The sequence below is a fragment of the Fukomys damarensis genome, unplaced genomic scaffold (genome assembly GCF_012274545.1).
Source record: "Fukomys damarensis isolate Sample0158 unplaced genomic scaffold, DMR_v1.0_HiC HiC_scaffold_37, whole genome shotgun sequence".
In the NCBI taxonomy this organism is placed as follows: domain Eukaryota; kingdom Metazoa; phylum Chordata; class Mammalia; order Rodentia; family Bathyergidae; genus Fukomys; species Fukomys damarensis.
Window position 1 is genome coordinate 7795518 of NW_022900949.1, and position 18144 is coordinate 7813661.

The window sequence follows — 18144 nt, forward strand, 5'->3', positions numbered from 1 at the left end:
TTGGCCCCGCCCTCGAACTGGCCCCGCCCCCAGGTACGTGCCCGTTGGCCTGCTGGAGCTACTCCCGCAGCGCATCAACGAGCGGCCACCCTACTACCTGGGCCGGGACTACCTGGAGACGCTCATGGCCAGCCAGCAGGCAGCGGACTGGATCCGCATCAGGTGCAGGGCACCCGGCCAGGTGGGGATGGGGGACGGGCACCCTGAACCCAAACCTGACCGGATCCCCGCCTGCCCTCCCTCCCTCCGCTCCCCACAGCGAGATGCTGCTGGGCCCGGTGCCACCCGACTTCGCCTTCCTGCCCAAGCACAAGGCCAATGCCTACAAGTAGCTGCTGCCTGGGGCTGGGGCTGGTTTGGAGGACAACAAATTGGGGTTTTGTTGGGGTGGTGCCTTTGGAGACAGGATCTCACTATGAACCCAGGCTGGCCTCGAACTCAATCAAGGTGATCCTCCTGCCTCAGCCTCCTCAATGCTGGCGTCACAGCCACGTGTCACCACACCTGGCTTAATAAATTGTATTCTTTCAAAATCCAGCTGTTTCTCTTGTTGCTGAGGCAGCCCCTGCCCACCCCTTCCCTGCTACAGCTTGGCATCACCTGGTCCCTGGCTCGGCACCCCCTCCATGCCAGGTGGAAGTGCTGTCCCTCAAGATGCCAATGGGGTGCGGTGGGGGTGTTCATGGGGCAGCTGCCTGGAGGTGGCAGCCTGGGGCTGTTAGCAGGACCCGGATAAAAGGAGTGGAAGGTTGGGAGCTGGTCCAGGGTTGGGTGCCGAAGGGGGCGCCTGGCTGTGACCTCCAGGGCTCCCTCTCTAGCCCTGCGCACCCTACCCCACCCCCGGAACCCTGAGGAGTGGGCCAGGCTCACCGGAACCTGTCGCCCCAGTAACCAGCAGGCAAAACGCTGCAGGGCTGCAGCCTCCTTCCCAGGCAGCAGCCTCCCCTCCCATCTGCCCCCGTGACTGCCCAGGCCGGACCCTGCCCACCCATGCAGCACCCCAAACCCTTCGCACCTGCAGCTTGCCGGGAAGGCTTCGGCGCCCAGGGCCTGGAGAGCACCGCAGGCCCAGGTGGCCGTCCCGGGCTCACAAGCACCGACCCTCTGCCCACCATGGGTACAAGCTGAGGGGGCCTGGGGCGGCTGGCAGTCAGGCTAGGGCTCCCAGCCGGCGGCACGGGACCCCCACCTGGCACCTTTATCCACAGCCTCTACAAACCCACTGTACCAACCTCTAAACCCGGAGAAAGACGTGTTTCCAGGCCCTCCGGCAGGTACCAGAACCCCCAAACTATAATGAAGATGGGCAGGGTGGGGCCCAGGTGCCCCTGCAAATCCCTACAAGGGACCCCAAAGGTGGGGCTGGGCCCCGTGTCCTGAATGGGGTGCCTGAGCAGAGGCCGGCTCCCCCACCCCCAGGTGACCCCAGAGGCAGAGCCCACACCCTCCTCTCCCAGATGGGTTCCCCAAAGCAAAGCTTGGGGCACTGTCTCCAGAAGGAGCTGCACTGATAAAACCTAGGCCCCCAAAACGAGATCTGTGTGTCCTGGCCTCCGAATGAGACCCCAGAGGCCTGGGCTGCTTCACGAAGGGCCAGGAGAAGACCGCACGCTCCCCCAGCCCCCGGCTGCTCTCAGGTCCCCACCCACTGCCTGCAGGCTTCCAGATGGCCCCCTGTGGGTGTTTCTTCGATCCCCGCATCTACCGCATTGAATGGACGGCCACCGACTTCGGCCAGGCCTTGTACAAGCTGGCGGTGGCCGCGGGCCCCACCTCGCCGGGCAGCTACCTCCTGGAGCCCCAGCGCTACGTCAAGGCCCCAGTGCCACCCCCGTACCCCCACTACCAGCCCGGGGGGCCCCCATATCTCATGCCCTACCTCCCACCAGAGGGGCCCAGCCATGAGACCCTGGGCTTCACGGGCGGTGGGGGGCCCCCCGGCTTTGTGGAATTGTCCCCGCTGCTACTCCAAGAAGCCCGGGCCCCTCTGCCGCCCTCCAAAGACAGCATACGGCCTCCGCTGCTCCTCACGCTGCCCGCTGAGGCCCCGCTGCCTCCTGGCACCTATGGCCACTTCCGAGGCCAGGTCCCTGGGTCCGAGGTGGCCGGGTCGCCCACTGAGCCCTTGGCCTTACCTGGTAAGGAGCCACAATGTGGCAGTGGAGCAGGGCCAGGCCTGTCCCACCCCCCGGCCCCCTGTGAGCCTAAAGCCCAGGAAGCCACCCCACCGGGGACGAGCGAGGCCCAGGTGTGCGAGGCGGCCCGGACGCTGGAGCTGCCGGACAAGGTGCTTCTGGAAGACGCCATGAAGCTCTTCGATTGTCTGCCCAGCTGCGCCAAGCCCAAAGCCACAGCACGTGCAGTCCCGGGACCGGTCTTGCCGGAGAGCGGCGGCGGCGGGGACAACTCGGCTAGTGACATCCACTCACTGCACCTCCCAGAGGAGCTGCTGTCGTTTGACTACAGTGTCCCCGAGATCCTGGACACGGTGTCCAGTGTGGACTCTCTGTTCAACTTCAGGGTGCTGGATGAGGGGTTACGGCCCTGCCCCGGGACCCCTGGAGCTGACCCCGCCACCCCTGTCCTTCAGGCTGACACACGGGGGAAGAAGCGGCCCACCAGGAAGGTCAAAGCGGGGGCCAAGGGCAAGCAGGCATCTGCAGGGGCCGGGCGGGACCTGGGCACTGCCCCCGATTAAAGTGGACTTGGTTTCTCAGCTTCGCATCTCCTGGTGGCCTCGGGGTCTGGCGGCCATCGGCTGGGTGTGGACACCTGTCCCCTTGCTGCGCTGTCCTGGCTGTGTCCCACCGAGCACAGTGATGCCTCTGGAGTCAAGCGGGGGACTCTGAGTCACGGGAGTTGGTGAACAAGGCCCTGGGCTTGGAAAATGACAGCCAATTGACAGCTAGGAGTGGCTCCGGAAGCTACCACCAAACTCCTGTGTCATGAGGTTTTTGTTTCTTGTTTATCTGAGTCACGGGAGTTGGTGAACAAGGCCCTGGGCTTGGAAAATGACAGCCAATTGACAAGCTAGGAGTGGCTCCGGAAGCTACCACCAAACTCCTGTGTCATGAGGTTTTTGTTTCTTGTTTTGGTTTTTTGAGATAGGGTCTCACTGTGTAGCTTAGGCTGGCCTCAAAGTAGTGGCGATCCTCCTGCCTCAGCCTCCTGAGTGCTGAGATTGCAGGTGTGCCACCACACAGAAGCCAGCCTAGATTGCTTTAAGATGAAGAGGTAGCTCAGAGGTGAGTGCTTGACCAGCATGCAAAAGGACCTATGTTCCATCCCCAGTACCAAAACATAAAAAAGTGAGCTGGGCATGGTGGTGCATGCCTGTCATCCCAGCATTCTGGAGGCTGAGGCAGGAGGATCACAAACTTTGAGCCTAGCCTGGGCAGTTTAGCAACTTAGCGAGACCCTGTCTCCAAATTTAAAAAGTGGGAATGGAGCTCAGTGCAGAGTCCCTGGGTTCAAACTCCAGTACTGAAAGGAAAAAGAAGAAAGCACAAGACGCAAGGTGGGTAGAGGGAGCTTGTTCCCTGCTGTCTGTAGCAAGCAGCTGCTACCCATCCGCACAAGTGTGGCCCAAGGTACCAGTGTCACAGAATACGGGGAGGAAATCGTGAGCAGCGCACATGTTCCTGCTTTGTTACCGAATATTTTATTTTAAGGCACCAGCCTGAAGGGAGAGCCCGGTGGGGGGAATCGGGGTGGCTTCCCAGGGCTCCGTTCAGCACCGAAGACCACGGCAACAGTGGCAGAGGCTGCTGCACCTCCGGCACAATCCCCTGTAGGCCTCCCTGATCTTGTGGCCGCCGGCGGTGCACAGCAGGCGGGGGATCATGTGGGCCAGCCACACGGCCAGCAGCATGCTGGCCACCAACAGGACAATGGTGACTCCCGGCGCAAAGAGAGACAGCGGGTAGGCGCCGTACACGTAGATGCTGAAGGTGGTCTCCAGGTGGCAGTAGCTGGGGCACGGGCGGGGAAAGGCCTTGGTCCTGGCCACTGTGTGAGCCCAGGGATAGCAGGGCCCGGGGGCAGTGACCACAGCCCACTGTGCCCGTGGCACCCCGTGGGGTCTGAGCCTGCCACCCACTCCATGTGCTATTTGTGTGCGTTTGTTGTTTTTGATTTCAGTTTTCTGAGACAGTGTCTCACTATGTAGCCCAGGGATCCTTCTGCCTCAGCCTCCCAAGCGAAAGGACCCGAGTTCGATCCCTGGCACACACACAAAAAAAATGTCACTCACAGGGCCCTGCTCACCTGTAGTACGGATCCAAGACAGAAAGGTGAAAGATGTAAATCCCGTTCCATTGTTTAAAAATGATCCTGTTGTCTGTCCGGCCTCCTAGGATCTGATACTGGACATCTGGCCACCTCAGGGGGTTGTTGGAGCTGGGACTGTGGCAGCTCACGTAGTTCTGGGAGGCAACAGAGCGGAGTGGTGCCACGGGTCCTCTCCCATGGCATCCCTTAGCCCGCACCGGGGGCAAGGGCACCAGCGTGCAGCCTCTGTGCTGGGACTGACTTCACACCTACACCTCCTCCCTCAGCTTCCTCCTGGGCCTGCAGCTTCCGAGTCTGAGTCTTATTCTCCTGTGGGTATTATTATTATTATTATTATAGACAGTGTCTCACTATGTAGCCCAGGCTGGCTTCAGACTTGCAGTGATCCTCCTGCCTCAGCCTCCTGCATGCTGGGATTCCGGATGTGAGCCACCGTGCCTGGCCAGAGGCTGAATCTTAATCACTGCTTGTCACATTCAGCCGAAGCGTGTGTCAGTATGTCATGCGTGTCCCCTCAGCCCCCGCAAAAGCAATCATGTTGAAGTTCTAACCTCCCCCCAGGACCTGTGAATATGACCTTCAGAAGTAAGCTTTGTACAGAGGCGCTTTGGGTAGAATGAGATGGATCGGGTGCCCATTAAGCCAACAGGACTGACGGACCCTACCAGAAGGGTGGAATGGAGCCAGGCGCGGTGCCTCATACCTGTCATCCCAACCCTGGGAGGCAGAGGCACAGAGATCGCCAGTTACAGCCCAGCCTGGGCAAGTTAGCAACTTTAGTGAGGCCTTGATCCGAGGAAAGCTTTTTTTCTTAGAGTAAGAAAAATTTATTGAGAGAAAGAAAGCTTCTAAGAGAGACAGAAGGGGGCCTGGAAAATGGGTTGCCCCAAAGAAAGCTTTTATTTTTTGTTTTTTTGAGACAGGGTCTCACTATGTAGTTGAGACTGACCTGGAACTCACTGTGTAGCCCAGGCTGGTCTCGAACTCACAGCGATCCTCCTGCCTCAGCCTCCTGAGTGCTGGGATTACAGGCCTGCGCCACCATGCCCAGCTTCCAAGGAAAGCTTTTTAAAGAGGGTTAAGTGTGTATCTCTGTATCACCTTTTTCTTTGTGTGTGTGTGTGTGTGTGTGTGTGTGTGTGTGTGTGTGTGTACCGGGCATCGAACTCAGGACCTTGCGCTTGCAAAGCAGGCGGCAGAACCACTGAGCTAAATCCCCAGTCCTAGGTGTGTATCTCTGCTAAAATGCCTTGGCGTAAAGTCTCCAATACAAAAAGAAGGAAGAAAAAGAAAGGAAAGAAGGACGGAGGGAGGGAGGAAGGGAGGAAAAATTGGAAAAAGCACAGGCGTCTGCAAGCTACTTTGCGCCATCTGCTGGTGGCGCTGCCACATTGCGTTGTGTTTCTGCCTTGGCCTTGACCTACTGCTCCGTGGCTGCTACGGAAAGCTACTGGGCAGGGAGAAAACACCCCTAGGAACCACGCAGGTTTTCACGTGGTAACACCACGCCCTTTCTTGTCAACCGTCTACCACCAGTTCGAATTACAGAAATGCTCTGAACACAGACCAGATTCTGAGGTCCTTTTTGTCTCCAGCACTGGGGATGGAACCCAGGGCCTTTGCACTGTGCTACAGCCACAGCCCTTTTTTTCTTTCATTTTGAGACAGGGTCTTGTTACGTCACTACGTTGCCCAGGCTGGGCTTCATCTTTGCCACCCTCCTGCCTCGGCCTCCTGAGTGCTGAGATGACAGGCGTGCGTCACCCAGCTCTCGCCATGAATCGAGTGAGCCTCCACGGTGGGCGTTCGGAGGGTGCAATGACAGGGTTGCGTCACCCAGCTCTCGCCATGAATCGAGTGAGCCTCCACGGTGGGCGTTCGGAGGGTGCAGACCCCAACCCCTTGCGCCTGTACTGTATTCCGGCTCCTGTGGGCCTGCACGGGTCCTGTCCTGTGCTTTCCCGAGCACAGCGACTGCCCTCTCTCTAGCGAGTTCCTCGCCCACCCCGGGCACCAGGGGGCGCTACCTCTCTGCTCCAGGTGGCCTGCCCGGCCTCGTGCGCAGACAGCAGCACCGAGCTCCAGTTCTGCGGCTGAGAGCTGCAGCCCGCGGCTTCAGCGGTGAGTGCGTAGGAGAAGGTGCTGAGCCCGTGTACCTCACGCAGCACGAACTCAGCCTCCACCAGCGCCTTGAACTCCTCTCCCTGCCACCTGGGAGGGGACAGAGCGGGGTGCGGGGAGAGGGGACTTATCACCTTGCTGAGCCCTGCGTGGTGGCACCTGTCTGTCATCCCAGCACTCTGGGAGGCTGAGGCAGAAGGGTCGCACTTGAAAGCTCAGCGAGAACCTGTCTCAAAATTAAAAAAAAAAAAAAAAAAGAGGGCTGGGGATGGAGCTCAGTGCAAAGGCCCTGGGTTCAACCACCAGTATCAGAAAAAAAATGAGAAGTTCAACGGGAAAAAAGGGCTGTCAAACCAGGGAACCTAATAATGGCACCAATAAACAAAGGCCGACAAACAGAGCTTTACATACCGTCTATACGTCACCATACATATGTGCTTCACATACACAGATGGGCGTGCAGACCCGTGTACGTGAGCAAACCAAGGGCAAACAGATGTGTGGATATAGATGTATACGTATATACGTTTTTAGATTTATTTAAGACAGGGTCTCACTATGTAGCCCAGGCTGGCCTCGAACTTGCAGAGATTCTCCTGCTTCAGCCTCCCAAGTGCCCCCACGCCTGGCCTCTGGCACATGTTCTATCTCTGCAGCAGGGTGGGGCCTGGCGCGCTGGTTTCAGGGGCCTGTGCGCGCGTGCGTGTGTGTGTGTGTGTGTGTGTGTGTGTGTGTGTGATGTGTGCATGCATGTTCGTGCACATGTTCCTGTGAGTGTGGGGTGGGAGGCCCCGCTCCCAAGCCAGTGGCACCTCTGGCCCAGCGGCTCCCAGATGCTCAGGGAAGCAGGAAGAGGGGCTCTCATGTGGTCCTGCGCCGAGGCCCTGGGCTGCTCTGATTCTCCGCCCCTGCACTGCTCCGGGAGGGAAGCTGGGAAAAGGCGTCTGCAGGCTCAGTACCGGGCAGTGCTTTTCCCAGTGCTTCGCGGCTTCAGGCACCGATACGGTGCTGACTGTGCCGCAGCTCTCGAGGGGCGAGGCAGGAGTGGTTCAGCAACTTGGAGACCCTCAAATACACGACCCCAGACCCTGAGTTATTGACTGGCTTTCCCACCTTAGGACATGGTCTCCAAAGGGAGCCTGGTTCCCTTGACATCTTCAGTACCCAGTATATTGTGTGGCTTATAGTGGGTGCCTTGTAAATGTTTGTGGAGTGAATATGTGAATAGCAGCCCCTGCTTCTTGTGACTACTACACAGTGACAGCTGCATAGGCAGCTTGCAGTGGTTTCTTGGAGCCCTCTTGTCTGGATCTACCTTCATTCTCAAGTCTCCCCATGAACTCCTACACATCCTTCAGAACCCATCAACCACTCACATGGAAGCAGACAACACACCTGACAAATGGAGATGGAAGAGAATAGAATGGAGTGAGGTGACAGACTCCAGACAAGGGGCAAGAAGGACTGTAGCCCCTATGTGGCTGTGATTGGAGACGGCCTTTAAAATGGGACAACAGAGCCAGGCGTAGTGATGCACGCCCATCATCCCAGCATTTAGGAGGCTGAGGCAGGAGGGTCACAGTGAGTTCAAGCCCAGCCGGAAGTACAATGCCAGACCTTATCTTGAGAATGAGTGAATGAATAAATAAATAAATAAAATAAGTGAGGTAATGGTGGCTACATGAGGTTAAGTTGGGCCTGGTTGGGAGCACACCCTGATGTGGACTTGAACTGTCGGGAAAGAGCAGCACCGCACACAGGAAGGGAGGCCAGGGGACCAGGGCGGGGGCACCGGCCTTACAGCTCGATCACCGGCTTCCAGGGGGTCTCGTAGTAGACAAGGCCAGGGCAGCCGAGGTCCTTGAATGGATAGGACACCAGCAGGTCCTCTGTGGCCGCCTCCTCGCCAGGGCCACGGTTATAGGATCCCCTGGGGAGAGTGGAGAGGGGTGGGGGTGGGTGAGGCCCTGCCCCAGGTCCTCTCTGCTCACTGGGGGTGGTACAGGGCCAACCTGGCTGTCAGAGGACCCCAGAACCTCACACGCTGACATTTCTATAAAAGTGGTGGGGGGTTTTCTTCCTTCTTTGCTTTTTTTCTTTTTTTTTTTTTTTTTTGGTACTGGGGATCGAACTCAGGACCTTGTGCTTGTGAGGCAGGTACTGGAACCACTGACCTAAATCCCCAGCCTGCCTTCTTTGCTTTTTTGGTGTGAGAAAAATTGTGGCTACGTAGCCCAGGGTGGCCTCAAACTCACAGTGATCCTCCTGCCTCAGCCTCCTGGGTGTTGTCACTACAGGTGTGCGCCACCATGCTTGACTTATCTTTTCGTTCCCTTCCTTCCTTCCTTCCTTTCCTTTATTTTAGTGCAGGCGATGCCACCCCAGGGCCTGCGCCTGACAGGTGAGTGTTCCCTGGCCCTGTCGGCTACTGGAATGAGATGAGCCCTCCCAGGCCAGGCAGCTGAACGGACTCTGTGGGCCTGTAGGATGGGGCCTGATCTGGTGACGTCAGAACAGAACTGGGACTGACGCGGCCTCACGCCACCCCTCCTGAGCAGGAAGGGATTCTGCAGCCTGTGGCCAGGACTCAAATCATAGCCGTGCCCTGCAGGCCAAGGTGCCAGCCACTCCGCAGACTGTGATACTCCAGACATCAGCCATGGGTTAGCACAGTCTTGGAAAGCAGCCTCTCTCCACGCCCCCCTCCTCCCCCATGTCTATACCTACAGTACCCTTTGGCGTCCAAAGACAACTGGCCCTAGGAGATGGCTTCCTGGACCCCTGCAGATCCCAATCCATGGATCTCAAGTCCCTTTTATAAAACAGCATAGTAGCTGGGCATGGTGGTGCACGCCTGTAATCCCAGCACTCAGGAGGCTGAGGCAGGAGGTTCTCTGGCATTTTTTGGAGCCAGCCTGGGCTACATAATGAGACCCTGTTGCAACAAAACAAAACAAAACTTAAAAAAAATAGTCTCCCTAAGTTGTCCAGGCTAACCTCAAACTCAGGATCCTCCTGCCTCAGCCTCGTGAGTAGCAGCATGACAGGTGTGCACCATCAAGCCTAGCTAGGGTTGGTGCCTTTATTAAAAAAAAAAAAAAGAAGAAGAAGGCCCAAGAGGCCAGGGATGTAGTTGAGTGGTGGAGCACTCGCCTAGCATACATGAGGTCCTGAGTTCAGTCCCCAGTGTCACACACAGAAGGAAAGTTGTGTAAGAAAGGCCGGAGAGACCTCGTCTGCCCCTTGCACCATGTGACACAGCCAGAAAGCCCCATGTAGGGAGCAGAGGGGCCTGGCCGGGTGTTGCACAGCTGCCATCCCAGCTGCTTGGGAGCCTGAGGCAGGCGGGAGGATCGTGAGTTCAAGCCCAGCCAGGTGGCACAGAGGGGACTCCGTCTGAGGGAAATAGTAAGAGGTCGGATGGCGTCCAGCAGAGGGCGCCCGCGGGTGCAGCTCGCTCCGGGGTGCAGGCTACGAGGCTGGGAAGGGTGGCCGGGCCCTCACCCCTGCTCGGGTGGCAGCACTGGGGTGTCGCCCGCTTACTTCTCGATGACGTAGGTGTAGTTGTCCTGCAGCACGCGAGGGTCGAGGACACCCGAGGAGCAGGCAGAAATCTTGCTGCCAGCGAGAGAAGACGGTGGGAAGAGGCCTCACCCCGGAGGAAGACTGCACTGCAGGCCAGGGGCGGAGCAAGGCGGGCCGGCAGGACCCAGGGCGACGGTGGGGACGGCTTGCTCCTAGTGTTACTATTCACCATGGTCGTCAGCATTCGTACCGGGGTTCAAACTCTGGACTGTGCTTGTGAGGCAGGCAACAGAACCGCTGGGCTAAATCCCCGGGACATCGTCATTATGATATTGTTAAGCTGGGTGTGGTACACGGCTGTCACCCCAGAGCTCTGGGAGGCTGAGGCAGGAGGATCACAAGTTTGAGCCCAGCCTGTAGAATTTAGCAACTTAGCAAGGCTGGTCTCAAAACAAAACAAAACAAAACCCCCCCAAAACACAAAGGGGCTGGGGATGGAGCTCGGTGTGACGGCCCTGGGTTCCATCACCAGCACTGCAATCAATCCATCAACCTATCAGTTGATCAAATAAAGATTTAAATGGTCTGAACCCATAGCATCCACAGCAGCGGCAGGGGGTGCATCCCACGGCTGTGTCACCCCCGCTGTCCACCCCCAGGACTTTCCATCCCCCCAGCTCTGCCCAGGAAACGCTGACCCCGGCCCCTCCCCAGCCCGGCACCGCCGTCCTCCTTCCTGTCCCCGTGGGTCTGAGTGCGCTGGGCCTCCTGGGAGCGGGGCGCTGCCCTGCGTGTCCTCCTGTGTGTGGTTCAGCTCCTGAGCAGCGTGGCCTCAAGGGCCAGCCACGCACACTGTAGGATGTCAGGGTTCCCTTCCTTTTCATGACTGAGTAATACTCCATCATGTGGATGGACCACACTGCTTTCCACGCTTTTGGGTGCAGATCTGGAAACGGTATTGCCATACTGTGTGGTCATTCCTTCTTTTTCTTTTCTGTTCTGTTTTTGTTTTTTTGTTTTTGTTTTTTTGTTTTTTTTTTGACTGGGAATTAAACTCAGGACCTCACGCTTGCCAGACAGGTGCTGTACCACTGAGCTACATCCCCAGCCCCCTCTGTTTTGGTTTTGAGGATTTGACAGTCTTGTTTCCCACAGTAGCAGCACTATGTTTACACCAACAGTGCATACGGATTCTAATTCCTCCCTTCCCAACTCATTATTTTCCATATTTTATTTTGGGGGTTTTTGTTTGTTTTTGGTTTTGGTACTGGGGATCAAACTCGGGTCCTTGTGCTTGTGAGGCAGGCGGCAGAACCACTGAGCTAAATCCCCAGCCCATTTTATTTTAGTTTTTGAGACAGGGTCTGGATATGTAGCCCAGGCTGCCCTCAAATGCATGATGATCCTTCTGCCTCAGCCTCCTGAGTGCTGGGCTACAGATGAGCACCATCATGCCTGGCTCTCCTTTTGTTAAATAGTAGCGTCCTACTAGGTGTGAGGCATTGTCTCCCGGCGGTTTGGTTCTGCATTTCCTTTGTGCTTAGCATCCTTCCCGGTGCTCGCTGGCCACGTGTAAACCTTCTTTGGGGAACTGTCTCTGCAGGTCCTTTTGGGCCAACCTTTTTTATTTTATTTTTCCAGTACTGTGGACGGAACCATGACCTCATACGTGCTACGTGCTCTGTCACCCTCGAACGTATGATCGTTCTCTTTTTTTTTTTAAAGACAAAGTCTCACTATGTAGTTCGAACTGGCCTTGAACTCACTATGGAGCCCAGGCTAGCTTTGAGTTCTCGATGACCCTCCAGCCTCAGCTTTCTAAATGGCTCAGATCACGAGTGTGCATACCACCGTGCCCAGCCTAGTGCTCTTGGGCACTCGGGATTGAATCCAGGGTTTTTTGTTTTTTGTTTTTTGAGACAGGGTCTCACTATGTAGTTGAGACTGACCTATTTTGTTTTTTGTTTTTTGAGACAGGGTCTCACTATGTAGTTGAGAATGACCTGGAAACTCACTATGTAGCCCAGGCTGGCCTCGAACTCACAGTGATCCTCCTGCCTCAGCCTCCCGAGTGCTGGGATGACAGCACGCGCCACCATGCCTGGTGTGAATCCAGGGTCTTTGTATTGAGCTGTAAATCCAGCCTTTGCTGCACTGCTCAGGCTGGGCTTGAACGGTCCTCCTGCCTCTGAGCCTTGAGTAGCTGGGGTCAGAGGCAGGAGCCATGGTATCCAGTCTCCTTTTTAAAACGTTTTAAAAATTGTAGATTAATTCTATATTTGTAAAAACCTTGCAGAAGCAGTACAGAAAGTTCCCATGTGCCCACCCACTGTCTCCAAGGTAACATCTTTCATCAGTTTGACATATTTGTTGCAACCAAGGAGTCCGTGTTGATACGTTGTTGTGACCTAGGGGACTGGGATTGTTTTCCTCACATTTCCTTAGCTTTGCCCGAATGTCCCCCTTCTTCCTGAAACTCCATCCAGGACCCAACATGGCATTGAGTCCCTCATCTCCCTAGGCTTCTCTCAGTGGGGACAGTGGCTCAGCCTTCCCTTGTTTTGCACGACCTGGATGGCTTTGTGGGGAACCGGTCGTGTGTCTCGTGGCACAGCTACTGGGCATTGTCTGTTTTGCTTTTGCTTTTTTCACACCGGGGATAGAATTTGGGTCCTTGCGCTTGCGAGGCAGGTGGCGGCACCACTGAGTTAAATCCCTGGCTCTTTCTTTTTCTCTTTTGAACAGGGTCTTGCTATGTAGCCCAGCCTGGCCTCAGACTTGTAGCAATCCTCCTGCCTCAGCCTCCTGCGTGCTGGGATGAAGGCTCGCACCACCGCGCCTGGGTTGATTTTTATTTTGGGAAATGTCAAACATACCCCACAATAGGCAAAAGAATCTGATGTCACCCCCGCCATAGTCATCACCTTGTGGCCCCTGGCACCCCGCATGCCTACCCCGCGTCCCATCCACGCAGATGTTCACACACTCACTTTTGCACAATGATCTTCTTTTCCTGGTCACAACCGATGGAAATGAGCGCCGTCTACAGACATAGATGGAACACGGGTTAGTGGGGACCCCCGGGAGCTGCCTGCAGTGAGGACCCGCAGCGGGACACAGTCACGTGGGAAGGGCTCAAGACACTGAGGCCTGGGGACTCGGACGCCAGTATGTGCTGTGACCACAGCGGGCCCCAAGCCTCAGCAGCCCTGAGCACATTCGCCTGGCTGTGCAGTCTTCACCTTGGCCACCTCCAAAACTCGCTCCTCTTTCCAAGCGGAGCCTCTGTCCCATGAAACACTGACTCCTCTTCCCATTCTTTTTCAAGGAGTCTCCTGTCCTGGATGTTCCCTGTCCGTGGAGCCCACACTGTGTCTTTGGCTGGTGTCTCTCACTGGGCACAGGGTCCTCAAGATCCCTCCACGCCGTGGTGAGTGTCACAGTGTCACCCTTTTCGTGGCTGTGTAATATTCCAGCGTGTGGATGGACCACACTGTGTGTGACCATTGCTCCACCCATGGTCACGTGGGTTGCTTTCACCGTTGGCCACTGCGAATGACCCAACCATGAATATGGTTGCTACCAGGTGAGGCTGCCGTCTTTAGTTCTCATGGGGCATCTCATCAGTAAGGAAAAGCACTGACAGGGAGGATGGGGTGGTGAGGGGCAGCTCTGAGGGACACGGATGGGGGCAGTGATCCCAGAGATCAAGTCGGGATCCCCACCATTTTTAGATCCCGAACGAGGGCTCGGTCAGCACCGTGGGTCCTGCTTCTGCGGCTTATTACTGGGACAGAATATGTGACAGAAAAGGGCGGGGACCCACCAGGGGCTGCAGATCCATGCACGAGATCTCCTTGTTGGCTACGTCCACAGTTAGGGTAGACAGGGTGGGTCTCTTTATGCTGCAAGGAATTGGAGCGTGGGTCAGGACTAACCGCTGTCACAGCGGACACAGCACAGAGCTATCCATTCTGTCATCCACCCAGCCTCCACCCATCCACCCACCCACCCATCCACCCAGCCAGCCATCTTCCCACCTTTGCACTGAGCTACATCCCGAGCCCTTGTTTTTTATTTTGAGAAAGGCTCTTACTAAATTGTTAAGTTGTCCGGGCTGGGCTTGACCCTGTGATCGATCTGCCTCAGCCTCCCTGAGTGCAGGGATTACAGACCTGTGTCGCCACACCTGGCTCGTGTCAGCTCTTTGTAAGGGTTCAGTTCAAGGTCATTAAGGGCACCCATCACTGTCCGCCTCCGGGACCTCCCGTCTCCCCAGCTGAGCACTGTCCCAGGAACCACTGACCCCGGCCCCTCCCAGCCCGGCACCACCGTCCTCCTTCCTGTCCCTGCGGGTCTGACCACACTGGGCCTCCTGGGAGTGGGGCCCTGCCCTGCGTGTCCTCTTGGGTCTGCTCCCTGAGCACTGTGGCCTTGAGGTTCACTTATATTGTAGCAGGTATCAAAGCTTTCACTCCGTCTGGCTCCAGGGACCCCTGTACACAAGCAAGGCCCCTCCCCTGCCCAGCCAACCACACACCTGGAGGTGAAGTTGGGGTCGAACCAGCCCCAGTGGTGCTGCTGCTTGAGTCTGATGTCCTGTGGGACCAAGAAGAGGGAGAGAGAGACCTGGTGCGCACCTGTCCTCCGGGCACTCAGGAGACCGAGGCAGGAGGATCTCCAGGAGTTCAAGCCCAGCCTGGGCTACATAGTGAGAACCTGTCTCAAAAAACAAAAACACCCCATAACCAGGTGGGGTCAGGGGACAGAACCATCTGCAGCAGGGCTGTGCTTGGAATTTCCAAAGTCAGGATGGGGTGCCGAGCTAGTGTCAGAGGGACAGGGTTGAAAAGAACCTGGAAGCCATCTAGCCTGCTCTCCTCTTCCTCCTCCTCCTCCCCTTCTTCTTCCTCTGCTTCCCCCCCCCCGCAGCGGTCCTCCTGCTTCAGCCTCCCAAGTCCTGGGATGACGGGTATGTGTCACCATCCCTGCCCCTGGCATACTCTCCTCTCTCCCAACTCTACCTCCCAGGAGAGGATTCTGGGAAGTCCAAGGCCACGGGGCCAAGCAGAGGGCTTCCTCACCCTCACAGTGCCGCTCTAGGGTCCCCAGTGAGGTGTGACTCAGCCTCCCCTCTTCTGTGGGGACTGCGTGGCGGGGCCCAGACCAAAGTGGCTGTGATGGCCGTGATGCCCGCTTGCTGGGGCCCCAGGGTGGAAGTGCGGAGGGCACTGGGACCGCGGACCCCGGCTCCTAGGCTGTGGCCAACCCCAGGGTGGGCCGGACGTGTGGCTCCCGGTCAGGTGTTGGGGATGCCGCGTGCTTATCTTCCCCCGGGGCTCGGGGCAGGAGCTGTGTCCCCTCCGATTCTCCTGTGGGCAAGAGGGGGAGGAGGCGGGAGGGCCCCACTCCGGGAAGCAGGGCCGCTGCTGCAGAGCTGGGGACGCGGCTCACCAGCCTATACAGGACGTTCCCCGCGTAGGTGTTGTCAAACTCGTAGATGCTGGTCTTCAGCCCCAGGGAGTAGGGGTTGCTCACCATCACCTGGGGGCGCATGGGGAGACACCCACGTCACAGAGCCACCTGCCTGAGAGTCAGGACAGACGCCCACCGGGAACCCATCTCCCTGCAGGTGGCTTGGAGGACCAGGGCCAGCCTCGCCTGCCCCTGCAGTGGGAGGGTTGGGACACACTGCGTCAGCACGCGGCTTATTTCTCCTCAGGCCTCAGGCGGGAGTCACCTGAGGCGTTGGAATTTGAAACAGGGCCATTTGGACTGTCTTTCTTTCTTTCTTGGTCTGGGGATCAAACTCCGGTGCTTGTGCTTGCAAGGGAGGCAGTGGAACTGCTGAGCTAAAAGCCCCAGCCCTGGACCATCTTTCTGTACACACAACAAAGCCAGAAAGATGTATTTGGGCCGGGCAGGGTGGGGCGTGGCTGTCATGCCAGCACTCGGGAGGCTGAAGCAGGAGGGTCACTATGAGTTCAAGGACAGCCTGGGCCAGCTTGTACTGCATAGTGGGACCCCGTCTCAAACAAAACAAAAGATTAATTTGCGTCTGAACACGCACCTCAGAGGGAGAACGCTTGCCTAGAATAGCAAGGTCCTCGGTTTACACTCAGCGCCACAAAAATTAAAAAGATTTTTCTTTTTTTGAACCAGGCACGATATAGCACACACCTGTTATCACAGCTACTCTGGGGGCCAAGGCAGAAAGGAGGATTGCAAGTTTAAGGCCAATTTCGGAAGACACTGTCTCGAAAAATAAAAATGGCTGGGCTGTAGCTGTGGTAGAGGGTACTTGCCTACCGTGCACAAGGCCCCGGATGCTACTGCAAGGGAAAAGTAAGGGTGGAGAAGGAGGCCTGGCAGCCAACTGGGCGGACAGCCACAGGGCCTGACTGCGGAGAGACCTAGAAATGGTTTCTGCAGCCGGGCGTGGTGGCGCACACCTGTCATCCCGGCACTCGGGAGGCTGAGGCAGGAGGATCGCTGTGAGTTCGAGACCAGCCTGGGCTACATAGTGAGTTCCAGGTCAGTCTCAACTACATAGTGAGACCCTGTCTCAAAAAAAGCCAAAAAAAGAGAAATGATTTCTGCAGAGCAGCTAGAGTGAGCCGCCCGCCACGGCTGGTGCCAGGGAGCCCAGAGCCTGGGGCTGGGCCGAGAATGCAGCCGACTGCCAGTCACCAGAGGCAGCAGGGACTCACGTGCCTGGGGAATGAGGGAGGCGCCCGGCCGGGGGATCATGATGGCCGTCACCTCCAGCTGGCTGTTCATATCCAAGGTGTACATCTTCCCTTTGAAGGCTCCGTACATCAGCTCTATCTAGTCGCGAAGACCAAACAGATCAATGAGAAATGAAGGAAACGCCCCCGACAGGAGAGGACAGAGTATGGGGAGGGAGCCTCCGGGGCAGCTTCCTGGTCTCCGGCTCATGCTCCTGTCGACCCGGCTGGACTCAGAGCCCCCAGAAGCACATCCAGAGCCACCCCCACTCTGTCCTTTACAGTCACCACTTCTGCGTGTTTCTCCTTCCGGTGGGGCAGTGGGGATAGAAGCCAGGAGTTGCTGTACCACTGAGCTATTTCCCCAGCCCCCTTTTACTTTTTTATTTCAAGACAATGTCTTGCTAAGTCACTAAGTTACCCAGGCTGGGTTCCAACTTGCGATTCTCCTGCCTCAGCCTCCTGAGTGCTGATAATGGAGGTGTACACCACAGCTCCCAGCACTGATCTGACCTCCCTCTCCGGTCTCCTTGCCATCATTTTACAGCATACTATAAATAAAACCATGAGAAGGGGCTGGGGGGCTACGCACCTGGACCCTGCTGCGACCTGGGTCGGGAAGGTACCTAGCACCTAATGCCTCTGATACTCGCTTGAGATCATTGGGTACATTCTGGCTTGCATGAAGTTGAAACTGCATAAGGTGCCTTGCCTTGATCCAAATCACAGGAACCCACTGGTCTTGCAGCTGTCACTTCTATTAAATTCAATAAATTGCTATGTGTGCAGCCGGGCATGGTGGCGCAAGCCCGTCATCCCAGCAACAGGAGGCTGAGGCAGGAGGGTCACCTAGAGCTCAAGGCCAGCCTGGGCTACATAGTGAGACCCTGTCTCAAAAAAAAAAAAAAAAGGCTAGGGGTACAGTTCAGTGATGAGTGCTTGCCCCTGATGTACAAGACCCTGGGTTCCATCCCCAGATCTGAAAAGAAAAAGCAAAAAAAGACAGGGGAAATGAATCCCCACACTCCACTCTCCTACTTTGCACTTCTCAGCATGAAGGTCAGGGCCCGTGAGAACTGCCTGAATGTTCACCACACACTTCCGGAAGTCGTACGCAGGAGATGCAGCATCGGGGAGCGGGGTCAGGATCTGAAGCTTCCCTGGGTTCAGGAACATCAGGGCCGCCCCCTGGGACCAAACTTGTTGGTCTGGAAACTGAGAGGAAAAGAACTTCTGAGACTAAGTCATTCCAATTCCCTTTTGCTTTGTTTGTTTTTGTTTGAGACAGAGTCTCGCTCTGTAGTCCAGACTGGCCTCGAATTCACAGCAATCCTCCTGCCTCAGCCTCCCGAGTGCTGGATTACAGGCGTGCGCCACCATGCCCACCTTAAGATTCCCTTTTGGAGCCAGGTGTTTAGCTCAGTGGTTCCACCATCTGCCTCGCAAGCACAAGGTCCTGAGTTTGATTTCTGGTACCAAA

The 18144-nt window shown here is 56.7% G+C and overlaps 3 protein-coding genes across 9 annotated transcripts in view; 2 read left to right on the plus strand and 1 right to left on the minus strand.

The window, feature by feature from the left end:
- The window catches only part of Dus3l (dihydrouridine synthase 3 like), a 6522-nt gene extending 6090 nt beyond the window's left edge, over nucleotides 1–432 (plus strand). Inside the window, exons 11-12 of the mRNA XM_010635073.3 lie at nucleotides 34–162; nucleotides 260–432. Coding sequence (XP_010633375.1) covers nucleotides 34–162; nucleotides 260–332 — 202 coding nt within the window. The 3' untranslated portion in view covers nucleotides 333–432. The remainder of the gene's footprint in view (nucleotides 1–33; nucleotides 163–259) is intronic.
- A 19-nt stretch (nucleotides 433–451) lies between these two features.
- On the plus strand, nucleotides 452–2710 carry Prr22 (proline rich 22). Its single transcript, XM_010634795.2, has 3 exons — nucleotides 452–1117; nucleotides 1209–1274; nucleotides 1659–2710. The coding sequence occupies exons 1-3, from the start codon at nucleotides 991–993 to the stop codon at nucleotides 2696–2698; spliced, it is 1233 nt and encodes a 410-aa protein (XP_010633097.1). The 5' UTR covers nucleotides 452–990; the 3' UTR covers nucleotides 2699–2710.
- A 935-nt stretch (nucleotides 2711–3645) lies between these two features.
- The window catches only part of Catsperd (cation channel sperm associated auxiliary subunit delta), a 36292-nt gene continuing 21793 nt past the window's right edge, over nucleotides 3646–18144 (minus strand). For 3 of the 7 annotated variants that reach the window (XM_019209135.2, XM_010634796.3, XM_019209138.1), the window contains 11 exons: nucleotides 17703–17879; nucleotides 16651–16764; nucleotides 15391–15480; nucleotides 14477–14535; nucleotides 13763–13841; nucleotides 12927–12979; nucleotides 9955–10029; nucleotides 8213–8341; nucleotides 6318–6501; nucleotides 4267–4424; nucleotides 3646–3971 (listed from right to left, as the gene is read on the minus strand). In XM_019209135.2, coding sequence (XP_019064680.1) covers nucleotides 3731–3971; nucleotides 4267–4424; nucleotides 6318–6501; nucleotides 8213–8341; nucleotides 9955–10029; nucleotides 12927–12979; nucleotides 13763–13841; nucleotides 14477–14535; nucleotides 15391–15480; nucleotides 16651–16764; nucleotides 17703–17879 — 1359 coding nt within the window. In that variant the 3' untranslated portion in view covers nucleotides 3646–3730. The remainder of the gene's footprint in view (nucleotides 3972–4266; nucleotides 4425–6317; nucleotides 6502–8212; nucleotides 8342–9954; nucleotides 10030–12926; nucleotides 12980–13762; nucleotides 13842–14476; nucleotides 14536–15390; nucleotides 15481–16650; nucleotides 16765–17702; nucleotides 17880–18144) is intronic. The other 4 variants (XM_019209133.2, XM_010634797.3, XM_019209134.2 and 1 more) reach the window with 4 other exon arrangements.